Raw genomic sequence first — 27,065 nt, 5'->3', positions numbered from 1 at the left:
TGCTATGAAGCAACAGCTCTTGCCACTGCACCACTGTGCTGCCCTGTAGTTTGTAAAGTTACATTAACGTATTTAAGTAGATTTAATGTACACTTCCAGCAATGTGATCCAAATATGATGGTTTATCTACAAAAGGGGCACAGAATGCTGGAGTAACACAGCAGGTCAGGCTGCTTCTCTGGAGAATATGGGTAGGTGACGTCCAGGGTCAAGATCCTTCTTCAGACTGGAGATATTTATTACCTGCCTGAATAACTTTTCAGGTTTAAATGTAAAATGGTGAAAATGTAAGTTAAACATATGTTAAAATTGACAATATGAAATAAATGGCCAAAAGCTTATAATGAGAGCATGAATCACGAGAGGAAAAGAACATGAGTGGCTTGTTGTTTGCACATTAACAAGAGATGGGAAGGCAGTGTATGATAACTGAAAGGCACATCTTTAGTTGCAAACGGACAGCTGAAGGAAGGTTAATGGAAACTGCCAGCACGTTGCCATGGAAACACGGACTTGGCACTGCACCATTTCATACCTTATCCAATACATTCCTGGTTGCTGGTTGTAGTCCAGTGACTCTGAGCGGTTGATGATGGAAAAGCCCTGGTCCAGCTGAGCAGAGAGAAATGGGCAACTCAGTGGACTGCCATTGTCCCCCATAGTTAACAGACCCATTACACTTCTATCCACTGCTGACCCTGCCAATGTCCCCCGTAGACCACAGACCCATCCCCCTTCTGCTCACTGCTGCCTATGCCACTGACCCGAGTCTGGCTACATAGCATGATAAAACTAAACATGTGGTCAAACTGCATGTCTGGGATTGTCCCAATGTAAATGTATCAGCTGAAATGCTATATACATAATGTAATGAATATAATTATAGCATAGTTTATAATAATATTTTAATAACTATAATCAAATTATTATTTAGTATCCTATAATTATTATTTTCATTTTATTATTATATATATGATATAATATAATGTATTTAATAATTATATTAATGCAATATAATAATTAATGCAATGATATAATTTGTATATTCATTATATCATATATCTTGTTATATATAATAATATAACACATATAATTATATCATATCCTATACAATATAATGAATATAACCATAATTATATTACATTTATATCACAATATAATATATTATAATATTATGAATATAATAATAGTTATTATATTCATTATATAATACATAATATATTACAATATTGATAGAATATAATGAATTTCACATTATATTATTATATCTGTTATATTATTATATATGTGTTGTAGGATATCATGAATACAGATTATAATATAATAAATAGAAATAATAATAACAGTATATTGTAATGATTATATGATTGTTATTTATACTATAATTATTATATTCATTATATATACCATCTGCTGGATACAGTATTTCACCCAAAACTTGCTTGTTACTTTTACATTAACATAAGTGTAACAAGGTAAATATAAAGATAAAATATCATACAATAATTAACATTATGATGATACACAAAGTAATAATATAAATAATTGATATACTTACAATATACTAAATAATAGTATATAAATAATATTATATAGTATTTAGTATGACCATTATGATGTAACCAATGCAATAAACAATTGATATGATACAATAAATCATAAAAATGATATAATTATGATATAACTAATGAGAAATGATATAAAATAATAGTCATGATAATAATATTATAAAATAATTAACATAATTGATGCAATATAATAAACACTAAATATCAAATAATTGATATTCTAATTGTGATATAAAGAACGATTATTATAAATATGACAAATTAATATAATAAATAATATAAAAACATGATCAAGAAAAAATAAATTCTATTAAAAGTAGCCAAATAAAATTGTTCACAGACCCAATCCATACATATCCAATTGATTCAGCACACTGTACACCATTTTATCTCACTTCATCCAATTCTAGCCAAAACCAAATGTGCAAATTCTGTTTGTTTTAACTCAGACGAACCAAGTTAGTTTTTGCCCTCCGTAGGTGTTTTTTTTAAAGTGTTCAAAATGATAAAGTTTAACAATTTCTGAAGTCATGGCATTTGAAAAGCTATCCAATTCCTTACTAAAATACAACTTTAGTTTTTTTAATATTCATCTTAACTAGATGCAGTTACTTCATTTTTTGACTTCATCTATTCGCAGCATATTGTTCATTATACTTCAATGATTTCCCCAATAATACTTGATTGTTGAAGTTAAAAATCATCCTGCATCGGCTTCTTACAGCGCAGAGCATTGGTGCTTAGAGAACTCGCGTTCTTGTACCAAGTACAAAACACCCATTGTCAGTACAACAGTAACCCTCTTACTTCCAACTTGCCGACTTTGGCTTTGAGGTTCCACAGCTATTTGTCACACTAATCTGCTTGCCACACTTATGGTTTGTTATGCCAGTTTAAATCTGAACATGACTGTCGCTAAATATCATTTTCTTTCCGATGACTGGACAAGGTTTCCTGGAATCATTTAGTGCCTAAAATTCTACAATCCCCAGTCTGGATTTGCCAAGCCTAAAGATATGGAGGTCCATCATACATCAGTGGTAAGGATATGAACATTAAACCATTTCTCCAGTAAAAAAGGACACAAAGTGCTGGAGTAACTCAGCGGTTCAGGCAGCATCTTTGGAGAACATGGAAAGATGATGTTTCGGGTTGGGACCCTTTTTCAGTCTCATGATACTTCACCGATCTACTGTCAAGGAAAGAGCGTTCACGTAGCGGCCCCTGTTTCCACCAATCTTTTCACCACCACGCACAAGAAGCACAGGAAACGACAAGACAGACACCATTGTGCAGATGCCCAGAAGTGTGTTCAGCTCTGGCTGAACAACTTCTAATCTTGTGTGTGGACTCGATAAGAAAGAAGAACCTATCTACTGTATATTCATTTGACCTATTCAGAAACGTCACCTGTCATGTTCTCCAGAGATATGGCCTGATGTGCTGAGTTACTCCAGCACTTTGCATTTGTTTTGTAAAGCAGCATCTGCAGTTCCTTGTGTCTCCAGTATTCACTTTAAACTCGTTGTTAAAGATTGCGCTTGCTGTGATACTATCTAGTCAGTCACTTAAAAGTATTAATTAAAATCTATTTTTTTTACATTCTGTTTTAACACCGGATTTTTCATCATATGTTCATGAACATAAATATGTAACATCCTTTGGAAAAATATCAGATGCAACACATACAGATTCAATAAAATACTGGATTTAAAAAAATCTAATTTAATCAAACCTTTTTTTTGCTATCACACATTTGATGTATTCCTTTTGAAAACTGTGCTATTTGCCATTTTGTCTTTTGAAAGCTTGAAGCATTGAATTAATTCTTAGGCCTGATCAAATGGTCTTGTGTCACATCATCAGTAAGATCATAGAAATGACAGTTACAGGTCCCAATGCTAAATGCATTTCATTTTAATAGATGCAGCCCTTTACTAAAATTCACTGCCTTAAAAATCTTGGTCCCATATGACTAGAAGTTTTTTTTTGCTTGACTTAATTTAAACTGCACTCAAAATAAAGTCCTCCTTGAGTGTTTTTCTCCTGAATGCTAATGTATGTGAAAGGATTTCTTGACTTTTGATGACAATTTTCTCCATGAAATGTTACACAATACTTATTTTTGTACCACGGCCTTTCTTACGTTACTTAAACAACCATTTTTAATTAAACTACCCTTGAGCTAAAATCAATGTTTTCCATTTGATTTCCATCACCTTCCTGTACAGATGAAAGTCTTATCTTCTTGTCCACATCTGCCATCTAGTGGTAGTGAGGCTTGTGCTAAATATTAACATCATCTTCAATGGCTGCTTAGGATTTCATGGCCAAATCTCCTAAGATTAGCTTTTAAATTTACATTTCTCTTTCTTACGCGACTAAAAATTCACGGGATTTACAATCAACTTTAGCGATCTCCCCAGAAACCACAAAATAGTTAAAAATGTTGGTAAAATTACGACTGAGCAAATATAACACAAGCTGGCATTTGCAAACTTTCTACCTCTCCTGCATTGCACATTTATTTTTATAAACCCATTGTTAAGCAATACCAATTATAATTTACCAAGGGATTTAATGTAACCCTTGGCAGGTCTCAAAAAGTCTGAAACTATGCCAGCAATAACAAATTAAGGTTTTTGAAAAGTAAAAAAAGACATATTTGGAGTGCCACATTCCTGCTGCTAATTGATGCTATCACAAATATGCAGCGATTCTTAGCACAGTGGAAAAACCTTCAAGTCAGGAAACAGACAAACAATTGGAAATGGCTATTATTGATTCTTTGAATTCTGAAATTGGCCCTTTAAAACAAGATGCTAGCACTTAAGTGGGCAGCTTTTGTGCATCCACATTCTGATGTTTTAGAAAACATAATTTAGGTGGAGAAGTCAAAGATATTCCAAGAGTTACGCATGAGAAAATAACTCCACATATCCAAACATATCCTGTTCGAAACCTAAGCCATTGAGAGTTTGACCCTGAGAGAAATGATTGACCTCACAGGATATGTTCAAGGTTAAAGGTTATTCTCAACTTATAGAACATGTCAAAGGCAACATATCTGATTGAAGTCCTCTGATCACCCTGAGGTCAAATACAAAACCATGTATCGAGAAATATGGGAATCAATTCAGATTCAAAATTTTCATCTTAAATAGCTCTTAACCAGAAAACAAATGTTGCAGGAAATGCTCTGCTCCCTTCAGCATCTATTTTTCTCGATAGATGTGGATCTAAACATCTAAAATGAAAAATAAATATTTAAAAAAAATCTACATCTAAAAAGAAAAATAGTTTTTTTTTTAAATCCAAATCTAAAACGAGAAATAGATATCTTTTAAAAATCCACATCTCAAAAGAAAAATAGATGTTTTAAAAATCCACATCTAGAAAGAAATGTAGATGCTGAAGAGATCAGATTATTTCCTGAAACATTTTTTTTAATCCACTGCATAAAATTGAATGCTTAAGAGTCCTATTATTAATAACGTTTATCATTTGAATTATGCAAAGTGCACAGTGAGGTTGATGAATGTAAAAATAACTGACAAAGAGAACTGTTATATTTGTTACACGACTTAAAAATTCCCATTATTTACAATCAACTTTAGTGTACTTCCCAAAAGCAACAAAACAGCTCAAAATGTTGTGAGGGAAGTGAGCAGCAACAGTAGTTTACATGCTTGAACTGGTGACACAGTTCTTAGCACCAAATAAAATGGACATTATTTACTATCCAGGTTTAAAGTTAGTAAAAGCACGCAATTTTTAATGCATGGGTTAAAATATTAATTTCCTAGCTCCACCTATCCTTACAGGATTATTTTTGCTGGCATACAAAGCACTCATGGTGGATGTCCTGCCATATTAAATCAAAATTCTCGTTTCAGTCTTGCATTTCAAAAAGGCCGTCATAGCAGAGCTCCACTCCATTTGACATCACCACACAGCCATTTTCATCATGAGTTACTGAGTAGCAATCACAAGGCAGAATCTGGCCACTTTGTTTCACATCCTAGGTCAGGAACACAGGTCCCCACTAACATTATTTAATTAAGCACAAAGCAAATGCGATCGTTTGACAGGATAAGTTAATCTATTCCGATGCATAATGATTCTGGCAACATTTGAGATATTATAGAGGTGTATAAAATCATGATAGGAATGGATAGGGTAGATGCACAGACAGAGTCTCTTGCCCAGAGTAGGGGAATTGTGAACCAGAGGACACAGGTTTAAGATGTAGGGGGAAAGATTTAATAGGAATCTGAGAGGTAACTTTTTCACACAAAGGGTGGTGGGTATATGGAACGAGCTGCAAGAGTAGGTAGTTGAGGCAGGGGAATTGCAATGTTTAAGAAACAATTAGACAGGTACATGCATTGGACAGGTTTGGAGGGATATGGGCCAAATGCATAGAGGTGGGACTAGTGTAGATGGGACATATTGGTTGGTGTGGGCAACGTTTCATTAAGTCTAAATTTATGAAGGGCCGGAGTTATAGGGAGAGATTGAGCAGGCAAGGACTTTATTCCTTGGGGCGCAGGAGGATGAGGCATGATCTAATAGAGATGTACAAGATCATGAGAGGAATAGATAGGGTAAGGAGCTATGGAGCGAGCTGCCAGAGGAAGTAATTTAGGCAAATACTATCACAACATTTAAGGAACATTTAGAACATGGGTTGGCTGGGTTTAGAGGGATATGGGCCAAACCCAGGCTGGTGGAACTAGTGCACATGGGGCCTGTTGGTCTTGCATGGGCAAGTTGGGCTGAAGGGCTTGTTTCTGGGCTGCAGGATTCTATGACTACAACAATATTATAGTTTTACTCATTTAAATTGCTTTGTTCCCTTTTAGTTTCCTTCACTCAGACCAGTCCTTGTCTAAGTTTCTCAACACCCTAGAAAGTCTGAGATAGAGTGGATGTGGAGAGGATGATTCGACTGGTAGGAGAGTCTAGGACCAGAGGGCACAGCCACAGAATAAAAGGACATACCTTTAGAATGGGGATGAGGGGAAACTTGTTTGGCTAGAGGGTGGTGAATCTGTGCAATTCATTACTTCAGCTAGCAGTGGAGGCCAAGACATTGGGTGTAATTAGAGCAAAAAATTACAAATTCTTGGTTTGGGCGGCACAGTGGCATTTGCAGGAATTTGTACTGTATGTTATCCATGTAACCACGTGGGTTTTCACCAGGTGCTCCAGTTTATCCCACATCCCAAAGATATGCAGGTTTGTAGGTTAATTGGTTTCGGTAAAATTGTAAATTGTTCCAAGTATATAGGATAGTGTTAGAGAACAGGTGATTGATAGTCGTTGTGGGTCGAAGGGACTTGGTGGGTCGAAGGGCCAGTTTCTGTGCTGTATTTAAACTCTGTGGTCCAAACTCTAATGCTAAATAAAAAGGACTAGAATATTTTGCATTTTCTGCTCTTATACAAATGATAGAGCCGTGCAGCTCTGAAACAGGTCCTTTGGTCCATGCCGACCATGATGCCCCATCTCAACAAGTCCCACCTCCCTGCATTTAGTCCATATCCCTCAAAACCTTTCTTATCCACGTACCTGCCCAAGTGTCTTTTAAATGGTGTTACAGTACCTGCCTCAACTACCTCCTCAGGCCGCTGGATCTCAGTATTCACCACCTTCTGAGCGAAAAAGGTTGCCCTCCATGTTCCTATGCCGCTCTCACCTTAAACCCATGTTTAATTAGTTAAAAGGTTCCTTTTATTTTAAACTTGTCCATCACCTACCATCGGACCCATTTTTTATTACTGAAAAAATAATTCCTAATTTACACGTGATGGGCTTACAGCTATTAAATGTTAAATCTGTTATAATCATGATATTTCTAGGATTCTTATTCATATTTAATATTGATATGCTGCCATCAATTAACGTTGTTAATGGACTATTACTGTCACATGCACCGAGATACTGTGAAAAATAGCTTTGCGTGCTATCTAGACTAATTATATCATACACAATCCAATCAAGCCATACACAAGTACAACAAGTAGTGCAAAGAGAAAAATCGTAACAGAGGGGAAGAAGCTGTTTCTGGCTTCTGTACCTTCTGCTGGAAGGGAGCAGAGAGAAAAAGGAATGACTGGGGTGGGAAAGGTCTTTGATTATGTTGATTGCTTTTCCGAGGCAGCGTAATGTGTAGATGGAGCTGCTGGTAAGGATGATGTGATGATACAAGGTAGGTTGGAAGATCAGGACTACATTACAGCTTATGAACCGTGGATTCAGTGGATGACAAGAGCGGGGAAGAAGCCGTTCCTGAATCTTTCTCACACCAGTCATTCCCACTTCTTCCTGCTCCCATCATGCATCTCTATCTCTAAACTATACTCATCTGCATCTCTAAACTAAACTAAACATCAAGGACAGCACCAAACATTTGCGCCTTAAAAGTACAAACATTTTTTTCCTCATTGTGTCACGCTTCCTGAATTTGTAATTAAAACTAAAGAATTGTAAGCAAATTTTGATTTTTTTTCCTCCCACACTTCAAAGACGTACAGGTTTGTAGGTTCATTGACTGCTGTAAATTGTAAATTGCCCCTCACGTGTAGGATAGTGCCAGTGTAGAGGGTGATTGCTGCTCTGCGCAAACCCGGTTGGAGATACAGTGCCGTTTGATTTTTTTAAAGACAGCCAGTCACCAGTCTACTCATATATTCCTGGCACGCTGCTTGTTTGTGAATGGTACATGAACTGAACCTCATCAAAATTATCAGCATCATTTACTGACATTATCACACTTACCACAGTTCAGAAAGCTTCCCGTTATCTATGCAATGTCAAACCTGTTCAAGGTGTAACCAAAATCAAAAAATGTCCAAGATCATAAAACAATATTGTTAAAGCACAAGAACAGAAAACTGCCTTGAACATTGAATAGTAGTACAGCAGAGGGACAGGCCCTTCTGCCCACAGTGCTTGTGCTAAACAAATCTCCTCTGTCTGCACATGATCCATATCCCTCCATTCCCTGCATATCCATGTGCCAATCTAAAAGCCCATTAAATGCCACTATTATATCTGCCTCCACCATCACCCCTGGCAGGACTTTCCAGGCACTTACCACATGTGTGTAAAGAAACTTGTCCTGCACATTTCCTTTAAACTTTGTCCCTCTTACATTAAAGCTATGCCATCTAGTTTTTGACAATTCCACTCAGGACATCTCCGTTAAGGATCACAGATTTAGCTTCTGTGTCCAAATCACCATCTGAAGTTTTCGCATCATTTTGCACATCAAAAAGCAACAATTATGTTAATTCCATCTTTTTTTTAGGAATCTAAACATAGTCAAAATTTTAGATGATGGATGATTGCTGAGGCCTCATATTTGCTAATAATACTTTTGGCTCCTGTGAGAATATCCACATGCTGCCATTAATTTTGCGTTTAAATCATCTGCAATGTTCACATCACATGCGCTGATTTCACTACCAACAGTGCTCCAAGATGCATCACTTGAGAAATCCGTGGTCAGCCAAACTCCTTACTTTTATGATGCCAAATGCAGTTATGGATCAAAGGCAATTGGGACGCTTAAATGGGCATCTTGGTCATCATGGATGAGTTGGCCGAAGGGCCTGTTTCTGTGCCATATAACTATAAATGGGGCTCCCCTCCGTAGATAGCCTGGTCTACAAGGGAGATGCTGATCAGCCAAAATCCTACAGGTTGAAGCCTCAATGACTAACTGGATGGGAGTTACATTGGTCAATTTTGTGGTTGTCCGTCAGATGTGACACTTCCAGCATAACCATCTTTGACTGAGGCAGTCTGGAGCTGGACGCAGAGTGGGAGGGGAGGGCAAGGTTAATGGGGTGAGCAGGTCATGTCTCTCTCTCTGTTTGCAGGAGGGTGGATGGTATTTATCAAGTCTCCCTGCTTGTGGACATGGAGTTAAATTCCTCTTCCCCTCTTTATGAAGAACATAGAACAGTACGGCACAGGAACAAGCCCTTCAGCCCACAATATTTATGCAGAATATGATGTCAAGTTAAACTGATCCCATCTACCTGCACAAGATTCATACCTCGCCATTCCCTGAACTTCTATGTGCCTATCCAAAAGCCTCTTAAACACAACTATCACATCTGTTTCCACCACCACCCCTGGCAATGCGTTCCAATGCGCCCCACTACTCTCAGTGTATAAAAATTTCCCCGCACATCTCCATTAAACTTTCCCCATCTCACCTTATAGTTATGGCCTCTAGTGTTGGGCATTTCCCCCCTGGAAAAAAAGTTCTGACTGTCTACACTCTCTATGTCAAAGGGCCCTGACCCGAAACGTCACCTGTCCATGTTCTCCAGAGATGCTGCCTGAACTGCTAAGTTACTCCACTTTTTGTTCTTCGCACGATTCCAGCGTCTGCAGTTCCTTGTGTCTCTTCTCTCCCCCTTGCCCGCATGTTGATCATAAATCCCATCAACTCATTAAAAACAACTGTAATGTCCAGGTTCAGGAGCAGCTTCTTCCCCACATCCATCAGGCTATTAAACACTACAACCTCCAAATAGGCTCTGGACTACATATTCATGGGGACATTATTTTTGACTTTGCACTACTACTATTGTCTATTTTTTTTTTTTGTTGGTTTTTTCTTTATGTATACTGAACTTTTTTTGTTTATTATGGGTTTTATAGAGTAATATGTTGACATGTTTGCTGTGCTGCTGCAAGTAAGAATTTCATTGTTCCGTTTCAGGACATATGACCATAAAACATTCTTGGCTATAAATGAACTAATGGTGGCCTCTCCACAACATATAATATAAACTAACTCCCTTCTCACAAGCAAGTTTGTCTGAAGAAGGGTCTCGACCAGAAACGTCACCCATTCCTTCTCTTCAGAGATGCTGCCTGTCCCGCTGAGTTACTCCAGCATTTTGTGTCTATCGTGGTCATGTAAAGCTGGATGTGGGTTGATTCGGTTTCTGATCCAGACGTTTGCCATTTAGCCTCTGTTACATCCCACTTGCAAATGGAAGTTAAGATTCTACCCAGTTACTGCCTCCCTGAATTAAATATTAAATCGCAATATAACATGACGAAGGAACCGTGCCATAAGATTACTCAACATCTGTTTAAGTCTGGCTTCAACCTTGAGGAACGCAATGGGTCAGGCAGCATCTGTGGAGGGAATGGGCAGATGCCAGTTTGAGTCAGACTCGAGAAGGCTCCCGACCTGAAATGTTGTCTGTCCATACCCTCCACAGATGCTGCCTGACCCGTTGAGTTCCTCCTGCACTTTGTGGCTTGCTCAAGATTCCATCAACTGCAGTTCCTTGCATCTCCATTTAAGGTCTTGCTTCTTATTCCTTCTGCCACAAAATTCTTATGAGACCAACCATGGGGGAAAAGTGAGATTCTTTTGCATTCATTAAGCTTCCTATTAAAATAGAAACTCCTATTTATTATAACTATAAAAGCCGCCTAGTACCAGTTAACCATAAATGTCACCTCATATCTGTTTTGCTTGCTGACATAAACTGTATTATTCTATGGAAATTAAGGAGCGTTCTGGATATATCTCTGCATACAAACCAATCTTTCCACAGTTCATCAGGATAGGACAGTTTCTTCCCAGCTGTTATTAGGCAACTGAACCATCCTATCAACAACTAGAGAGGGGTCCTGAGCTACCATCTATATCATTGGAGACCCCCGGACTATCTTTGATCGGACTTTACTGGACTTTATCTTGCACTAAACATTATTCACCATTATTTATTTTATTATGTATCTGTACACTTGTCTTTCCGCTGACTGGTTAGCATGCAACAAAAAAGCATTTTACTCTATCTTGGTACACGTGACAATAAACTAAACTCACAAATTAAAGAGCTGTTATGTTTTCTATGGGTTTTATTGTTTATCTCTCTCTGTGTGGCTGGGAAATGGAAGGCGGAAGAAGGTAAGCAGTGGGCGACGAAATTCAAGATTCTTTGGATTTCAATCACGCTCACCACAGAATTGGGGTCCATGTTTCTAGGGGAAGGGTTTGAATGGTTAATAATTATTGATACTTACTGCTAATACAGACACCCCGGCCATGGTGTTGTTGGGCTTGGGGCCTGTGTTGAAGTGTTTCTGTAACTTTCCAGCTACGGAAAGCTGGTACTCATTCTCTGGTAACCCATCGTCCTAAATCAAGAGAATCAAAATAACGAGGGGTTATTCAAAGAAAATACCTGTTTGTACCGACATAATGCAACATTACATTGTATATGTATTGTAATATGATATAATATAATGACAATCATGTTTTGCCTTTCCACTAATGCAACAAAAGCTTTTCACTGTACCTCAGGACACATGACAATAACATAAATTTGTAATATAATACGTAATATAATATACCATGAGAACCTAGGGGGACCCAGCGGGGGGCTGCCGAGATTGAAAGGGGACCCAGTGAGAGGGGCCAGCGGGGGGGGGGGGGGGAGAGAGTGTGGCGCCTTCTGCCATGTATGGCGATAGACTTGGTTCATCACTTAGAGGGAATAAGACTAATAGCCCTGTCCCACTGTACGAGTTCATTCCAAGAGCTCTCCCGAGTTTAAAAAAATCAAACTCATGGTAAGCACGGAGAATGAACGTAGCAGGTACGTCGGAGCTTGGGGACATCTCTTACCGGCTCATCATGCGAGCGGCAGGTACTCGGGAAGAATCGCTAACGCCAGGTAAGCACGGGAAGACTCATAAGGTTTTTTCAACATGTTGAAAAATGTCCACGAGAGCCCCGAAAAACCAACAAGTGGCCATTACTCCGAGTTCAAATCAGGGCAAACTCGGGAGAGCTCTTGGAATTAACTCGTACCGTGGGACAGGGGTTTTACTTTTCATAAGTCGGTCAGCGCCAGAAACGTGGCAACTCTGTGTTCTGCCCAGGTACGTTTTGCTGTATGATTTTACTGGGTTGTATGCAACAACAAAGAATTTCACTCTACCTAGGTACATGTGACAATAAAGTAACTCACTTCCCCTCACCGACACACCTACACCTCAACTAATCCCCTCGCCTCACTAAACCTCTCGCCTCGACGATATCTCACTACCAAACCGACTAAACTGTACCTCACTAAACCTCGCCCCTCAAATAAACCTCACACCTCATCTCACACCTTAACCCCACCTCAACTTAACTATACTTCCCACCTCACGACTAAACTCCGACTCATACCTAATCTGCGCCTTGACTAATCGCTGCCTCTCTCCCGCTATTTACAGCCCCCCCCTTTGGTGGCGCCTCACATGAACAGAATGGTTCCAACCAGGGGGGCAGGGCCGATCGTGGAGAGCAGAGCAAGCGCATTGCCCGAGAGAGCCGGTGTGAGGGGAGGGGTGCACGCGAGCTGATGTTGACATCAAGCCGGAGATCCGTCCCTCCCACCCGTGGCACCCGCAGCCTCTCCCCGTGGAAGCGGGAGAGAGGCGGTGATTAGTCGAGGCGGGGATTATGTGTGGGGTGGGAGGTTTATTCGTGGCGAGGTTTAGTGAGTTGAGGTTTAAGTGTGAGGTGAAGTTTAGTCGAGGTGAGGAGTTTAGTCGAGGTGAAAAATCAGATTTTTTTTAGGAAAACAAAAAAATCGGAAGAATATCTGGACTAAAGTCGCTTCTGGGGCCCCTCCGGAATTAGGGGCTCTGAAGCTTGAGCTTCATTAGTTTCATAGTAGATCAGCCCCTGGGTGAGTAGCTGGAACACATTACCTGGGGTGCTTGGGGAGCCAGATATAATAGTGGTGTTTGAGAGGATTTTGGATAGGCACATGGATATGCAGGGAATGGAGGGATTTGCACTATGTCCAGGCAGATAAGAGTTGATCTTGGCATCATGTTCAGCAGACATTGTGGACTGAAGGGCTTGTTCCAGTGCTGTACAGTTCCATCTTTTACATGTCCAGTGGTATGAAGTTAGACACAAAATGCTGCAGTTACTCAGCGGGACAGGCAGCATTTCTGGAGAGAAGGAATGGGTGACATTGTAGGTTGAAACATTTCTTCAGACTGAGAGTCAGGGGAGAGGGAAACTGGAAATATGGAAGGGTACACTGAGAATGTAAGGTGTGAAAACGACAGATCAAAGCAGACGATAATCAGGGAAGTGTAGGATAGTTAATTGTTGGCTGAGGGGAAGGTGACAATGAGGCATACAAACTTTAAAATTAATCAGGACGGTGAAATGACATTGATTTCTCTAATTTTCTCCAGAGATGCTGCCTGACCTGCTGAGTTTAGTTTCGTTTAGGTTAGAGATACAGCATGGAATCATGCGCCTCGGCCCACTGAGCCCATGCCGACCAGCAATCCCTGGACACTGGCACTATTCTACACACACTAGGGACAATTTATTATTTTATTGAAACCAAATTAACCTACAAACCTGTACACCTTTGGGGTGTGGGACCCTGGGAAAACCCTTGTGGTCACAGAGAGAAGGTACAAACTCCGTACAGACAGCTCCCGTAGCCAGGATATAACCTGGGTCTCTGGCGCTGTAGGGCAGCAACTCTACCACTGTGCCACCATGCTGGACCTTGCCCTCCAATCGACACAATTATTGTTCAATTATTGAACTGTTCCTCCAGCCAATGAGAGGAAATATATTTCAATCATAAAAACTGAAGTAAGACATTCTAACGAAGCAATCACTAAGATAACTCAGAAGGCCATAATGGACAATCAGCAATCGAGGCTTACATTCACCCAGGGATGATCCAGTAACTGCTGTGCAGAATATCGCTGTTCTATGTCAACCTGAAGCATCATGGTGATAAGATCCTGAAAAGAAACCATCTGGTTCATTAAATGTTTTCTTGCAAAGATTAAGAACAATTATTTTCCTTATGTATCAATACACTGTAAATGGATTGATTGTAATCATGTACTGTCTTTCTGCTAACTGGTTAGGACTCAACAAAAAACTTTTCACTGTACCTCAGTACACGTGATAATAAACTAAACTGACTGAACTGAACGATGGGTGTGGAAATCATCAGTAAGCAATCATCCTTCATTCCAATATAACAGATCTGCTATTATTCATAATGAGATTCATTCAGTATCGATAGAGAATTACATTTGATTCTACTCAACAATGGCATCAATGACATCAGCCGCACTTTAGAGTCGTACAGCGTGGAATAGGGCCCTCGGCCGAATCTGCACACACCAACCAATATGCCCCATCAATACTAGTCCCATCTGCCTGCGCTTGGACCATATCATTCTAAACCTATCCTATCCATGTATCCGTCCAATTGTCTCTCAAGCGTAACAATAGTACCTACCCCAACTATCTCCGGCAACTCATTCTATACATTCACCACCCTTTGTATAAAGATATTAGTTTATAGTTAGTTTGGGGCGGCAGAGTGGTGCAGTGATACAGTTGCTGCCTTACAGCACCAGAGACCGGGTTTGATCCTGACTACGCTTGCTGTCTGTACGTTTTCCCTGTGACTGGCATGGATTTTCCCCGGGAAGCTCCGGTTTCCTCCCACACTTCAAAGATGTACAGGTTTGTAGGTTAATTGGCTTGGTATAAATATAAATCGACCCTAGTATGTGTGGGAAAGTGTTAGTTTGCGGGGATCGCTGGTCGGCATGAACTCGGTGGGCCGAAGGGCCTGTTTCCTCACTGTATCTTTAAACTAAAATAAACTAAACAGAATAATTGTGTTTAGAGATACAGCGTGGAAACAGGCCCTTCGGCCCACCAAGTCCACACTAACCAGTGATCCCCTTACACTAACACTATCATACGCACTAGGGATAATTTACAATCTTTACCAAAGCCAATTTAGCTACAAACCTGGACGTCTTTAGAGCGTGGGAGGGAACCAGAGCACCAAGAGAAAACCCATGCTCACAGGGAGAATGTACATACTCCATGCAGACAGCCCCCATAGTCAGGATTGAACCCGTGTCTCTGGTGCTGTAAGGCAGCAACTATACCACTGTGCTACTGTGCTGTCCTGTTTACTAAGATTTGAAATACTGTTCAAAACCTATTATCTCAGCCAGTTTTTCTTTTGTTTTTTTGGTTTATTTTATTAGAAGTTAATACAGTACAAAACAGTACAGTGGAACCTAATTTTAGGTGCCAACAATCTCATACCGTAATCCATTCTATGTACAACCTCTAGTTTTATGTTATGAGAAGGAAGTAAGCAAGACAAGAAAAAGAAAACAATAGAAGGAAGAAAAAGTGGAAAAATAGATGGTAGAGAGTAGAAAAACGTGAAGTGTGTATATAAAAAATAAAAAATAAATAAAAAGTGGAAAGTAGAAATAGAAGAGAAGGCCCCTTAAAAGAGAATTTTTCAAATCTGTATTCGGAGATGTAGATCTATCCACGTCATGAACTGAAATCAGCAATCTTTACGGTACCGCTGCATCACATGATTCCAAAAAGTCGATGAAAGGAGACCAACTCCTTAAGAATTGGTCATATTTATCTATTAGTCGGAGTATCATTTCTTCAAGGCGTACTATGTCCATCATATTCCTAATCCACATTTTAACAGTTGGTATGGTTGTATTTTTCCAAAATTTAAGTATCAATTTCTTTCCAATTATAAATCCATAATTTAAAAAACCATTTTGGTCTTTATTTAAATTGGTATCTTCTCCTATTATTCCAAATATAATCCATTCCGTTTTGGGTTCTATTCTTGACTTGAAAAGCTTTGTAAATATATCAAATATATCACTCCAAAATTTAGTCAACTTTGTACATTCTATAAATGAATGTGTTATATTAGCGTTTTGAAACAAACATTTATCGCATCTGGGAGAGACGTTTGGATAAAATTTATTCAACCTCGTTTTTGAATAATATAGTCTATTTAATAATTTGAATTGAATTAAATTATGTCTTGCATTAATAGAACAGTTTTGTGTATTCATCAAATACTTTTCCCATCTATCCTTCGAGATCTTTATCATTAGCTCATGTTCCCAATCTTCCCTTAGTGCTTCTGTTGAGGGTGATTCTCTATTTAATATATTATTATAAAAGTATGATCTTAATTTTTGTGAATCAGCCTTAATATTCATTGCTTCTAAAGGGTCTAAAAATATAGTTTGAAATCTCTGTGTATATTTCTTCATAAAGTCACATACCTGTATATATTAAAAATATTGATTATCCTTCAATTTACATTTTAATTTTAATTGTTGAAATGATAACAGTTTGCCCAATTCATACATACCCCCTACTTTCCTAATCCCCAGTCTATCCCATTGTTGATATGTGTTGTCGATGAGAGAAGGTTTGAATGCGGGGTTGTTCAATAGTGGGGTTAGTACTGATAATTTATTTAATTTCAAGGATACTTTTATTTGTTTCCAAATTCTTATTATATTGTGAATAATTGGGTTCTTATTATATATTATACTATTCAATTTTATCGGTGAGAGCAGGATCGTTCCTATATCGTGCGGATAGCACTCCTCTTTCTCCATTCTTATCCACTCCAACTGCTGAGTGGAACTATCCAGCCAGTACATTATGTTCTTAATATGCACTGCCCAGTAGTAATATATAAAGTTAGGTCATGATAAACCCCCAACTTCTTTAGATTTGCACAAATGCTTTCGTTGAATTCTATGTGTTCTGTAGTCCCATATAAAATTAGTGATAGTGGAATCTAGTTTTTTGAAATATATATTGGGATCGCTTGAAACAAATATATTAATTGTGGTAAGAAAGTCATTTTTATAGCGTTAATTCTACCTATCAATGAGAGCGGAAGCGTTTTCCAAAATTTAATCGTATTATTCAGTTTATTTAATAGCGGTATAAAATTGGCACTAAATAATGATTTGTGTCTTCTTGTAATTTGAATACCCAGATACTTGAATTTTTCTGTTGCAATTTTGAAGGGGAATTTTAGTAAGTGTCTAGAATCCTGTGGTTTTGAAGACATAATTTCGCTTTTATTCCAATTTATTCTATATCCTGAAAAAGAGCCGAATTCCTCAATTAGTGTTAATAAGGTGGGTATACTCGTTTGTGTATTAGTAATATATAAAAGGATATCATCAGCATATAATGACATTTTATTCTTTGAGTCCTTAGTGTTATATCCGTGAATATTCGGGTGATTTCTAATCCTTTCGGCCAGCGGTTCTATCATAAGGGCAAATAGCAATGGGGATAAGGCACACCCTTGCCTATTACCCCTTGATAAGTAAAATTTTGGAGATAGCGTATTGTTAGTTAATATTCTTGCCGTAGGTCTATCGTAAAGTAGTTTAACCAATCTAATAAAATTCTCTCCCATATTAAATTTTTGGAGTACCTTGTATAAATACTGCCATTCTACCTGATCAAATGAAATATCTTCATTGTCTTCATTATGAGAGTACATTATATTGAAAAGCCTTCTCAAATTATTAAATGATTGTCTTTTGGGTATAAATCCCGTTTGATCCGTATTTATTAAATTGTTGATATAATTATTTAGCCTTCTAGCTAGAATCTTTGCTAAAATTTTCTGATCCGTATTTAGAAGTGAAATAGCTCTATAAGAACCCGGTTCATCTAAATCTTTATATTTTTTTGGTATAAGCGTTATTGTTGCTTCTGCTAGGGTTTCTGGTAGTTTATTTTCAGTATCTCAGCCAGTTAAATTTGATATAATTACCAATGGCGACACATTACATTTATTTTACCCAGAACAATTACATCCTGTCCTTTATTATAGATAAGCATTTCGGAAATCAGTATTAAAGGCAGTCAGGCCAGTCTGGTTTGTATCCAGGTAAATGAATGTAATCAGGTTAATTATTGATTTATGATCACATCAGTGTCATCCCCATCATGGGATCAGTAATCATCCTGGGAAAATGGGAAGCAGCCACATTATTCCACTCACTCCTGAACTTTCTGCTCTCACTTAAATCAATGATATTTGCACTGAACTATCCCATCATTTATTAATCAGCATATTGCTGCACCAAGCAATATTAAAATACAATAATAATACTTCTTGTAATTGGTTCGGGGACATTTCTGCTTGTAAGGTTTTCTGAGGTGAGCGTAGTTCTTGAATTAAATTGTTCATAATTCATAAGTCATAGGAGCAGAATAAGGTCATTCAGTCCATCGAGTCTACTCTGTCATTCAATCATGGATCTATTTTTTCCTCTCAATCCCATTCTCCTTCCTTCTTCCCATAGCCTTTGACACCCTTACAGATCAAACTTAAAGCACACGGTATTGGGGGTTCGGTATTGATGTGGATAGAGAACTGGCTGGCAGACAGGAAGCAAAGAGTAGGAGTAAACGGGTCCTTTTCACAATGGCAGGCAGTGACTAGTGGGGTACCGCAAGGCTCAGTGTTGGGACCCCAGCTATTTACAATATATATTAATGATTTGGACGAGGGAATTGAATGCAACATCTCCAAGTTTGCAGATGAAACGAAGCTGGGGGGCAGTGTTAGCTGTGAGGAGGATGCTAGGAGGCTGCAAGGGGACTTGGATAGGTTGGGTGTGTGGGCAAATGCATGGCAGATGCAGTATAATGTGGATAAATGTGAGGTTATCCACTTTGGTGGCAAGAACAGGAAAGTAGACTATTATCTGATTATTTCACATGATTTCTTACTTTGTAAAGCTCAATATCTGACCAATTTCTGTTTAACACGTTTGGTCTGCCGTGAACATTTTTCTCTCCCAAAACAGTTCATATCTAGCAAACCAATCAACGAACCAGACAGCAGTTGGACGCAGTCATAGAAACATAGAAATTAGGTGCAGGAGTAGGCCATTCGGCCCTTTGAGCCTGCACAGCCATTCAATATGATCATGGCTGATCATCCAACTCAGTATCCTGTACCTGCTTTCTCTCCATACCCCCTGATTCCTTTATTTGGCGGCCTGATTCAGCTAACTCACTCTTAAATATAGCCAACGAACTGGCCTCAAATACATTCTGTGGCAGAGAATTCCAGAGATTCACCATCTCTGTGTAAATTTTTTTTTTCTCATCTCAGTCCTAAAAGATTTCCCCTTTATCCTTAAACTGTGACCCCTTGTTCTGGATTTCCCCAACATCGGGAATAATCTTCCTGCATCTAGCCTGTCCAAACCCTTAAGAAATTTGTGTTTCTATAAGATCCCCCCTCAATCTTCTAAATTTTAGCGAGTACAAGCCGAGTCTATCCAGTCTTTCTTCATATGAAAGTCCTGACATCCCAGGAATCAGACTGGTGAACCTTCTCTGTACTCCCTCTATGGCAAGAATTCAGATTCACCATTTAGATAATAATCTACTTTCCTGTTTTTGCCACCAAAGTGGGTAACCTCACATTTATCCACATTATACTGCATCTGCCATGCATTTGCCCACTCACCCAGCCTATACAAGTCACCTTGTAGCCTCCTAGTTTAGAGGGGTTTAAACGGTTTAGAGATGTTTAGAGGGCTTCAGATGGGTTTAAAAGTGGTCAGAAGTGTTGTAAAGGGAAGTGTTGTAGAGGGACATAGCGGGGGAATAGAGTGGGTGGTTTAGAGGTGTTCAGAGGGTCCCAGAGGGGTTTAGAGACGTTATAAGCCCCCCGTGAGAAATTGTATTCCTCTGAAATTGAAGATAGACATAAAGCTGGAGTAGCTCAGCAGGACAGGCAGCGCACCAACTCTGGAGAGAAGACCCTTCTTCAGACTGAACTGAACTCTCGTCGGTGAGAGTACTTGTGATTGTCTGAAGAAGGGTCTCGACCAGAAACGCAACCCTCTCCCCAGAGCCGCTGCCCGTCCCGCTGAGCCACCTTCAACTTCAGAGCCAAACAAAAAACACAGAGTGCTGGAGGAACTCAGCGGTCAAGGCGGCTGCCTCACCCGCTGGGTTTCTCCAGCATTTTTGTCTACCGCTAAACGTCAATGATTCCGGGAATGCTGAGGCACCAGGGTGAGAGAGCTAGAGAGAGACGAGATGGGGAGCGGGAGAGAGAGCGCGAGAGAGGGGGAGGGAGGGAGGGAGAGAGCAAAACACAGAGAGACACAACGTGGGTCGGTAGGTGAATGACTAACCTGCACACCAGGAAGAAGCCACTTCTCGCGGTCCAGGGCCCTCACTCATGATGGAGAGTTTAAAGAAATTCTCAATGTTTCATCGATCTACATTCCTCAGTAAATGTAATTGTGTTTTAAACAAGTATTTATGACGCCGCGTGAAGTTTATTCAAAGGAACACGGCGTCATTAATACTCATTCAAAACACAATTACATTTACTGCGGAATGTGGATGGATGTAGATTGATATAACAACTTGTTAACTACTTCATGTTAAGAAGTGCTAACAGTACTAGTTAACAAATCGTTTGTGTCTGATGGCCGTGCAGCGGCTGTTTTACATGGTCGTTTAAAAAAAATAAATCTTTATTTAACAAAGAAAATTTGTAGCTCCGTACGAAATACGGAACATTAGTGCGGGGCCCCCATTAGGCGCGGGGCCCAATTGGGGGCAATCGGTCAAATCGGCTTAAGGCCGGCCCTGTCAGCCATGATCATATTGAATGACGGTGCAGGCTCGAAGGGCCGAATGGCCTACTCCTGCAGCTATTTTCTATGTTTCTATGTTTCTATCAAGAACTTATCAATCCACGTTTAAAAAATACCAATGACTTGGCCTCCACAGCGATCTGTGGCGATGAATTCCACAGATTCACTACCCTCTGCCTGAAGAAAATCCTTGATAAATCACATATATCAAGGCAATAGTTTGACCTGAGCTTTCCCTGAGCAAAGTGAAACCACATTAATGGAACATGGAACAGTACAGCCCAGGAACAGACCCTTTGGCCCACAATGTCCATGCGGACCCTGAAGGTAAGTGAAACAAATCTCCTCTGCCTGCAAGCGATCCATATCCCTCCATATTCATGTGCCTATCAAACAGCCTCTAACACACCATTATTGTGTCTGCCTCCACCACCACCACCACCACCCCCTGGCAATGGATTCAACCACTCGTTTACACTGATCTAATTCAACTTTATTCTCTCCATATTGTTATCAACTTTCCCCAGATTCTACCTCTCAAATCCACACCATGGGTAATTTACAGAGGCCAATCACCTTACTAAACCACATCTCTTTGGGATGTGGGAGGAAACTGGAGGTAATCCATATGGTCACAGGGAGAACGTGCAAACTCCACACAGACAGTACCCGGGGTCAGGATTGTACCTGGGTCTCTGGCGCTGTAAAGCAGCAACTCTATCCACTGTGCCACAGGGGCAGCCACTACATTAAAAGGCCAGCACTGGCATTTGATCAAAGTGTCATCTATCTGCTCTATGTACCTCTTCAAGATGTCACTGCACAGTAGACAACTAACGACATTCAACTTATTTGCCTCGGCAAGATTTATGAGCAAACATTTTGATGCTCAAAGTTATTAAGACACTTTGAAACCAAAACCTACTGTGCCTAGTTTTTGCCAACAAATATTCTATATATAGTCTTCTAGGTAGTTTAATCATCTTTAACCTTCATAACCTTGGAACAGGCACAAGCTTTGATGATAATTAAACACTCTTGATTCTTGGATGAGATAATATTGCATCTGGTGTAGATTCAAGGAAATGCAGATGCCGGTTAATGCACAAAAGGACACAAAGTGCTGGAGTAACAGGAGGCCAGGCAGCATCTCTGTAGAACATGGATAGATGTATCTGGTGTATGACTGAGCATACAGCATACAGGAGCTCATCTTACATGTTGTGACTTGTAAGTCGTTTGTCCTAAGTCATTATGTTTGGAAGTCGGGTTTAGTTAAGAGATACAGTACAAAAATGGGCCCTTCGTCCCACTAAGTCTGTGCTGACCAGCGATTCCAGTATGCTAACATTATCCTACACACTAGGGACAATTTACAATTGTTACCACAGCCAATTAACCTACAAACCTGTACCTCTTTGGAGCCTGGGAGGAAGTCGGAGTACCTGGAGAAAACTTAAGCGGTCACAGGGAGAGCATATAAACTTCATACAGAATTGTAGTCAGAATTGTAGTCAGAATTGAACCTGGGTTTCTGGCGCTGTGAAGCAGCAACTCTACCGCTGCGCCACCATGCAAGCAGACCGTTACATTCACTGGGATAGCAGATGTTAGCAGATACTCACTTTTGCTGAGTCTGAAATATTTTCCCAGTAGGGAGATGGAAACTCCTGGTGTCCCATCAGTATCTGGTCAAACAGGACTTCCTGATCATTGCTTTGCCTGCAAAAAAACATTATCTTTTATTTAATGCTCCATTTTATATTTCTCTCTGGAAGATCTTAATATGTTTATTGCAATAGGAAGCCGAAGATACAAATTACTTAATATAAAGACGGCACATTGGTGCAGCGGGTAGAGCCGCTGTTTCACAGTGTTAGAGAACCCAATTCGCTTGATCCCAACCTGCAAATTCCACACAAAGGCCATTTTCCATGTTGTATCTTTCAATCAATCAAGAACAAGTGACCAATACCAACATCAAGTTATGAAACAAAGTGCTGGAGTAACTCAGCGGGTCAGGCAGCATCTCTGGAGAACATGGAAAGACAACATTTCTGGTCGGGCCTATTCTGCAGATGCCACGGATGGCTGTCATTGGGTATTTTTAAGGCGGAGATTGGCAACTTCTTGATTAATGTGGGTGTCAGGGTTTTCGGAGAGGCAGGAGAATGGCAGGAGAATGGGGTTGAGAAGGAAAGATAGATCAGCCGTGATTGAATAGTAGAGTAGACTCAGCGGGCCGATCAGCCTAATTCCTAATTCTGCATCTATGACTTATGAACATGACCTGAAACGTCACCTATCCATGTTCTCCAGGGATGCTGACTGATCCACTGATTTACTCCAGCACTTTGTGTCTTTTATTGTAAAACAGCATCTGCAGTTCCATGTGTCAACATCAAGTTATGTTTCAATGATGATATGGGGAGAAGGCAGGCACAGGTTATTGATTGGGGATGATCAGCCGCGATCACAATGAATGCTGGCTCAAAGGGCCGAATGGCCTCCTCTTGCACCTATTTTCTATGTTTCTATGATTTTCGACTTTCAAGGTGCTCCTCATGTTTTTCTGAGTTTTATAAATTGTAAATTTGGGTTTGTTGTTAATCCATTAAAAAGAAGGACCACGATCAGCGGGTCGATCTCAATCCACACAAATGAACTGAGTAGCCAATAATTGAGGGTGTGGAGTGTACCTACCCACGAAATGGAGGGAACCCACACAGCAGGATGTACGTTATCACGCCCGCGGCCCAGATATCTACCTTCAGACCATATCTACGGAGAAAATCAAAGTGCAGAGATTAAAACAACAATCCTCAAAATACATTTAAGCAGCGGCAAAGTTGTTGCCTCACAGCATCAGAAACCCGAGTTTGGTCCTGACTACAGGTGCTGTCTGTGCGGAGTTTGTACATTCTCCCTGTGACCGTGTGCGATTTCTACCGGGTGCTCCGACTTCCTCTCACATCCCAAAGACGCGCAGGTTTATAGGTTTAATTGGCCCTCTGAAAATTGTCCCTATTGTGCAGAGATTGGATGAGAAGGTGGGATAACATAGGACTAGTGTGAACGGGTGATGGTTGGCATGGACTCGGTGGGCCATAGGGACTGTTTCCATGGTGGATCTCTAAACTAAGTTAAACTAAACTAAAAGTACCGATGAATTTTGTTAATCGTTTAAATGAGACACAAAATGGGATTCTAGCATTCAGTTCCATTGGAATATATGGCCTTGTGACAAGACAAAGGTATCAGTCCATTGACCGAAGGTGTTATATGTACTTGATGGTTAAACTCCTTGATGGTTAAACGCCTCCTCTTGAACATCAAAAAAACGAAGGAGCTGATCATGGACTTTAGGAGAGCACATCATCCGAGGACGTACACTCCATTGAGGATAAATGGGGATCCTGTGGATAGGATGAATTGTTTTAAATATCTGGGAGTCCACATCTCCGAGGATATGACATGGGCATCACACGCCTCAGCACTCGTGAGTAAGGCAAGGCAGCGCCTTTACCACCTCAGGTAATTGAGGAAATTCAGAGTGTCTCCGAGGATCCTCCAGTGCTTCTACGCAGCGGCGGTGGAAAGCATCTTGTCCGGGAACATTACCATCTGGTTTGGAAATTGCTCTGCCAAGGACAAGAAGGCTCTGCAGAGAGTAGTGCGTTCGGCCGAACGCACTATGGGAACTTCACTCGCCCCCCTGCAGGAACTATACAACAGGAGGTGCAACTCCAGAGCAAATAAAATCATGGGAGACCCCTTCCACCCCTGCAACGGACTGTTTCAGCTGCTACGGTCAGGCAAACGCCTCCGTTGCCATGCGGTGAGAACGGAGAGGTTGAGAAGGAGTTTCTTCCCAGAGGCAATTCGGACTGTAAACGCCTATCTCACCAAGGACTAACTCTACTGAACGTTTTTCCTTCCATTATTTATTATGTAAAAGAATATGTGTGTAATGATTGTGTTTATAATTTGTTTGGTTGTTTTGTTGTTTGTCTTTTGCACAAAAGTCCGCGAGCATTGCCACTTTCATTTCACTGCACATCTCGTATGTGTATGTGACAAATAAACTTGACTTGACTTGAACTAAGAATATATTAGGCGTGCCCGTATGGTACAGTACCCAGTTTCTGCAATTATCTCAGGTGCCACATATGTAGGTGTTCCACAGACAGTGTACAAAGGCCCATCAACAACGGTAGCAAGGCCAAAGTCCCCAAGCTTCAGAGATTTGCTTCCATCTTGATGCTCATACACCTGTTGGAACAAAATACAAGGCACTGGTCAGTTAGTACACGTTGGCGAGGTGCTGATCTACCACCGATTTTCCAGCAACTGTCCTTAACCCAGACAAAATCATGAGAGCGCATTTGAAATCCCCTCCGGAAGCCCCTCCCAAAAAAGAGGCACTAGACCGGTTGTGGCAGCCGATAACAACCTCATCGGGACCTCTGCGGCCGGACTTCCGATCGGTGGGTCGAATTTGTCCTTGCAGCCGGGGCTCTGGAACACCGGCCCGGCTGGAGATGGTAAATCCATTCCCAGATCCGACTTCAACTTTGCAAGCCGGTATCTCAGGTACTTGACGGCCTAGGCAGACCGTTCCAGGACCATTAGACTCCTCGCAGAGGCCGTGGCCTCTGTTTGTCTGGCAAAATAAATAAACCAGAAAAGCACTGGAACAAAGGATGCCAGAAAATCGGTGGTGGACCTGTACTTGTGGAATCAAAGAACTGCAGATGCTGATTAATACACAAAAGGACGCACATGCTGGAGTAACTCAGAGGGTCAGGTAGCATCTCTGGAGAACATGGAGAGGTGATGAGAAGAGTTCTGAAAAGTTACTCCAGCACCTTGTGCCCTTCAGCGAGATTGTTACTATAACAATTTGAAAGTCTAATATGGGCAGGTCCCACACAGTGCAGGTACATAGATCCTTGAAGGCTGGTTAAAAAGGCTTTTGTTATATTGGCCTTCATCAGTCAGAGTATTGAGTATAGAAGTTGGACGGTCATGTTGCAGTTATAAAATCTGTTGGTATATAGGGCGCATTTAGAGGATTGTGTTCAGTTCTGGGCACCATGTTAGAGGAAATGGAATAGAGATTATTTACAAGGATGTTGCTAGGACTCAAGGGCCTGTGCTATAGGGAGAGGTTGGGCAGGCTGGGACTCTATTCCTTGGAGCGCAGGAGGATGAGGGGTGTATAAAAGTGTATAAAACAAATGCGATCGTTTGACAGGATAAGTTTATCTATTTCACTGCATGATGATTCTGGAAACATTTGAGATATTATAGAGGTGTATAAATTCATGATAGGAATAGATAGGATAGATGCACACTCTTGCCGAGAGTAAGGGAATGGAGAACCTGAGGACGTAGGTTTAAGGTGAAGGGGGAAAGATTTAAAAGGAATCCGAGGGATATATTTTTCATAGAAAGAGTGGTGGTTGTATGGAACAAGCTACGAGAGGAGGTAGTTGAGGCAGGGACTATTGCGACGTTCAAGAAACATTTAGACAATTATATGGATAGGACAGGTTTAGAGGGATATGGGCCAAATGCAGGTAGGAAGGACAAGTGTAGATGGGACATGTTGGTCAGTATTGGCAAGTTGGGCCGAAGGGCCTGTTGCCACACTGTATGACTGTATGACTAGAACTCTAATACACTGATGTAAAGATTCTTCAGTGACATCAATTGATAACCATGACACCAATGGGAACATTCATTCCAAATGTTGTATTTAACCAATGCACATTCAATAAACTTGCCTGTAAAATTTCAGTCAACAGCTCAAGTTAGTTACATAAAATCATTTTTATTCATTTATACATGGCAGTGGGTATATGGAATGCTGCCAGAGGAGGTACAGTAGTTGAGGCAGGCTCTATAACAATGTTTAAAATATATTTGGGCAGGTACATGGAT

At 40.3% G+C, this 27,065-nt stretch overlaps 1 protein-coding gene across 3 annotated transcripts in view; it reads right to left on the bottom strand.

The window, feature by feature from the left end:
- The window catches only part of dclk1a (doublecortin-like kinase 1a), a 161,645-nt gene that overhangs the window by 15,729 nt on the left and 118,851 nt on the right, over positions 1–27,065 (bottom strand). For 2 of the 3 annotated variants that reach the window (XM_055636826.1, XM_055636828.1), the window contains 5 exons: positions 25,258–25,391; positions 23,823–23,900; positions 22,745–22,841; positions 14,307–14,387; positions 11,637–11,750 (listed from right to left, as the gene is read on the bottom strand). In XM_055636826.1, coding sequence (XP_055492801.1) covers positions 11,637–11,750; positions 14,307–14,387; positions 22,745–22,841; positions 23,823–23,900; positions 25,258–25,391 — 504 coding nt within the window. Of the gene's footprint in view, positions 1–535; positions 613–11,636; positions 11,751–14,306; positions 14,388–22,744; positions 22,842–23,822; positions 23,901–25,257; positions 25,392–27,065 lie in introns of all 3 variants that reach the window. The other variant, XM_055636827.1, reaches the window with a different exon arrangement.

Source organism: Leucoraja erinacea, chromosome 6, assembly GCF_028641065.1.
Source record: "Leucoraja erinacea ecotype New England chromosome 6, Leri_hhj_1, whole genome shotgun sequence".
NCBI classification, from domain to species: domain Eukaryota; kingdom Metazoa; phylum Chordata; class Chondrichthyes; order Rajiformes; family Rajidae; genus Leucoraja; species Leucoraja erinaceus.
The sequence above is the reverse complement of the archived record's forward strand: the minus strand, read 5'-3'. Positions and strand labels throughout refer to the sequence as shown.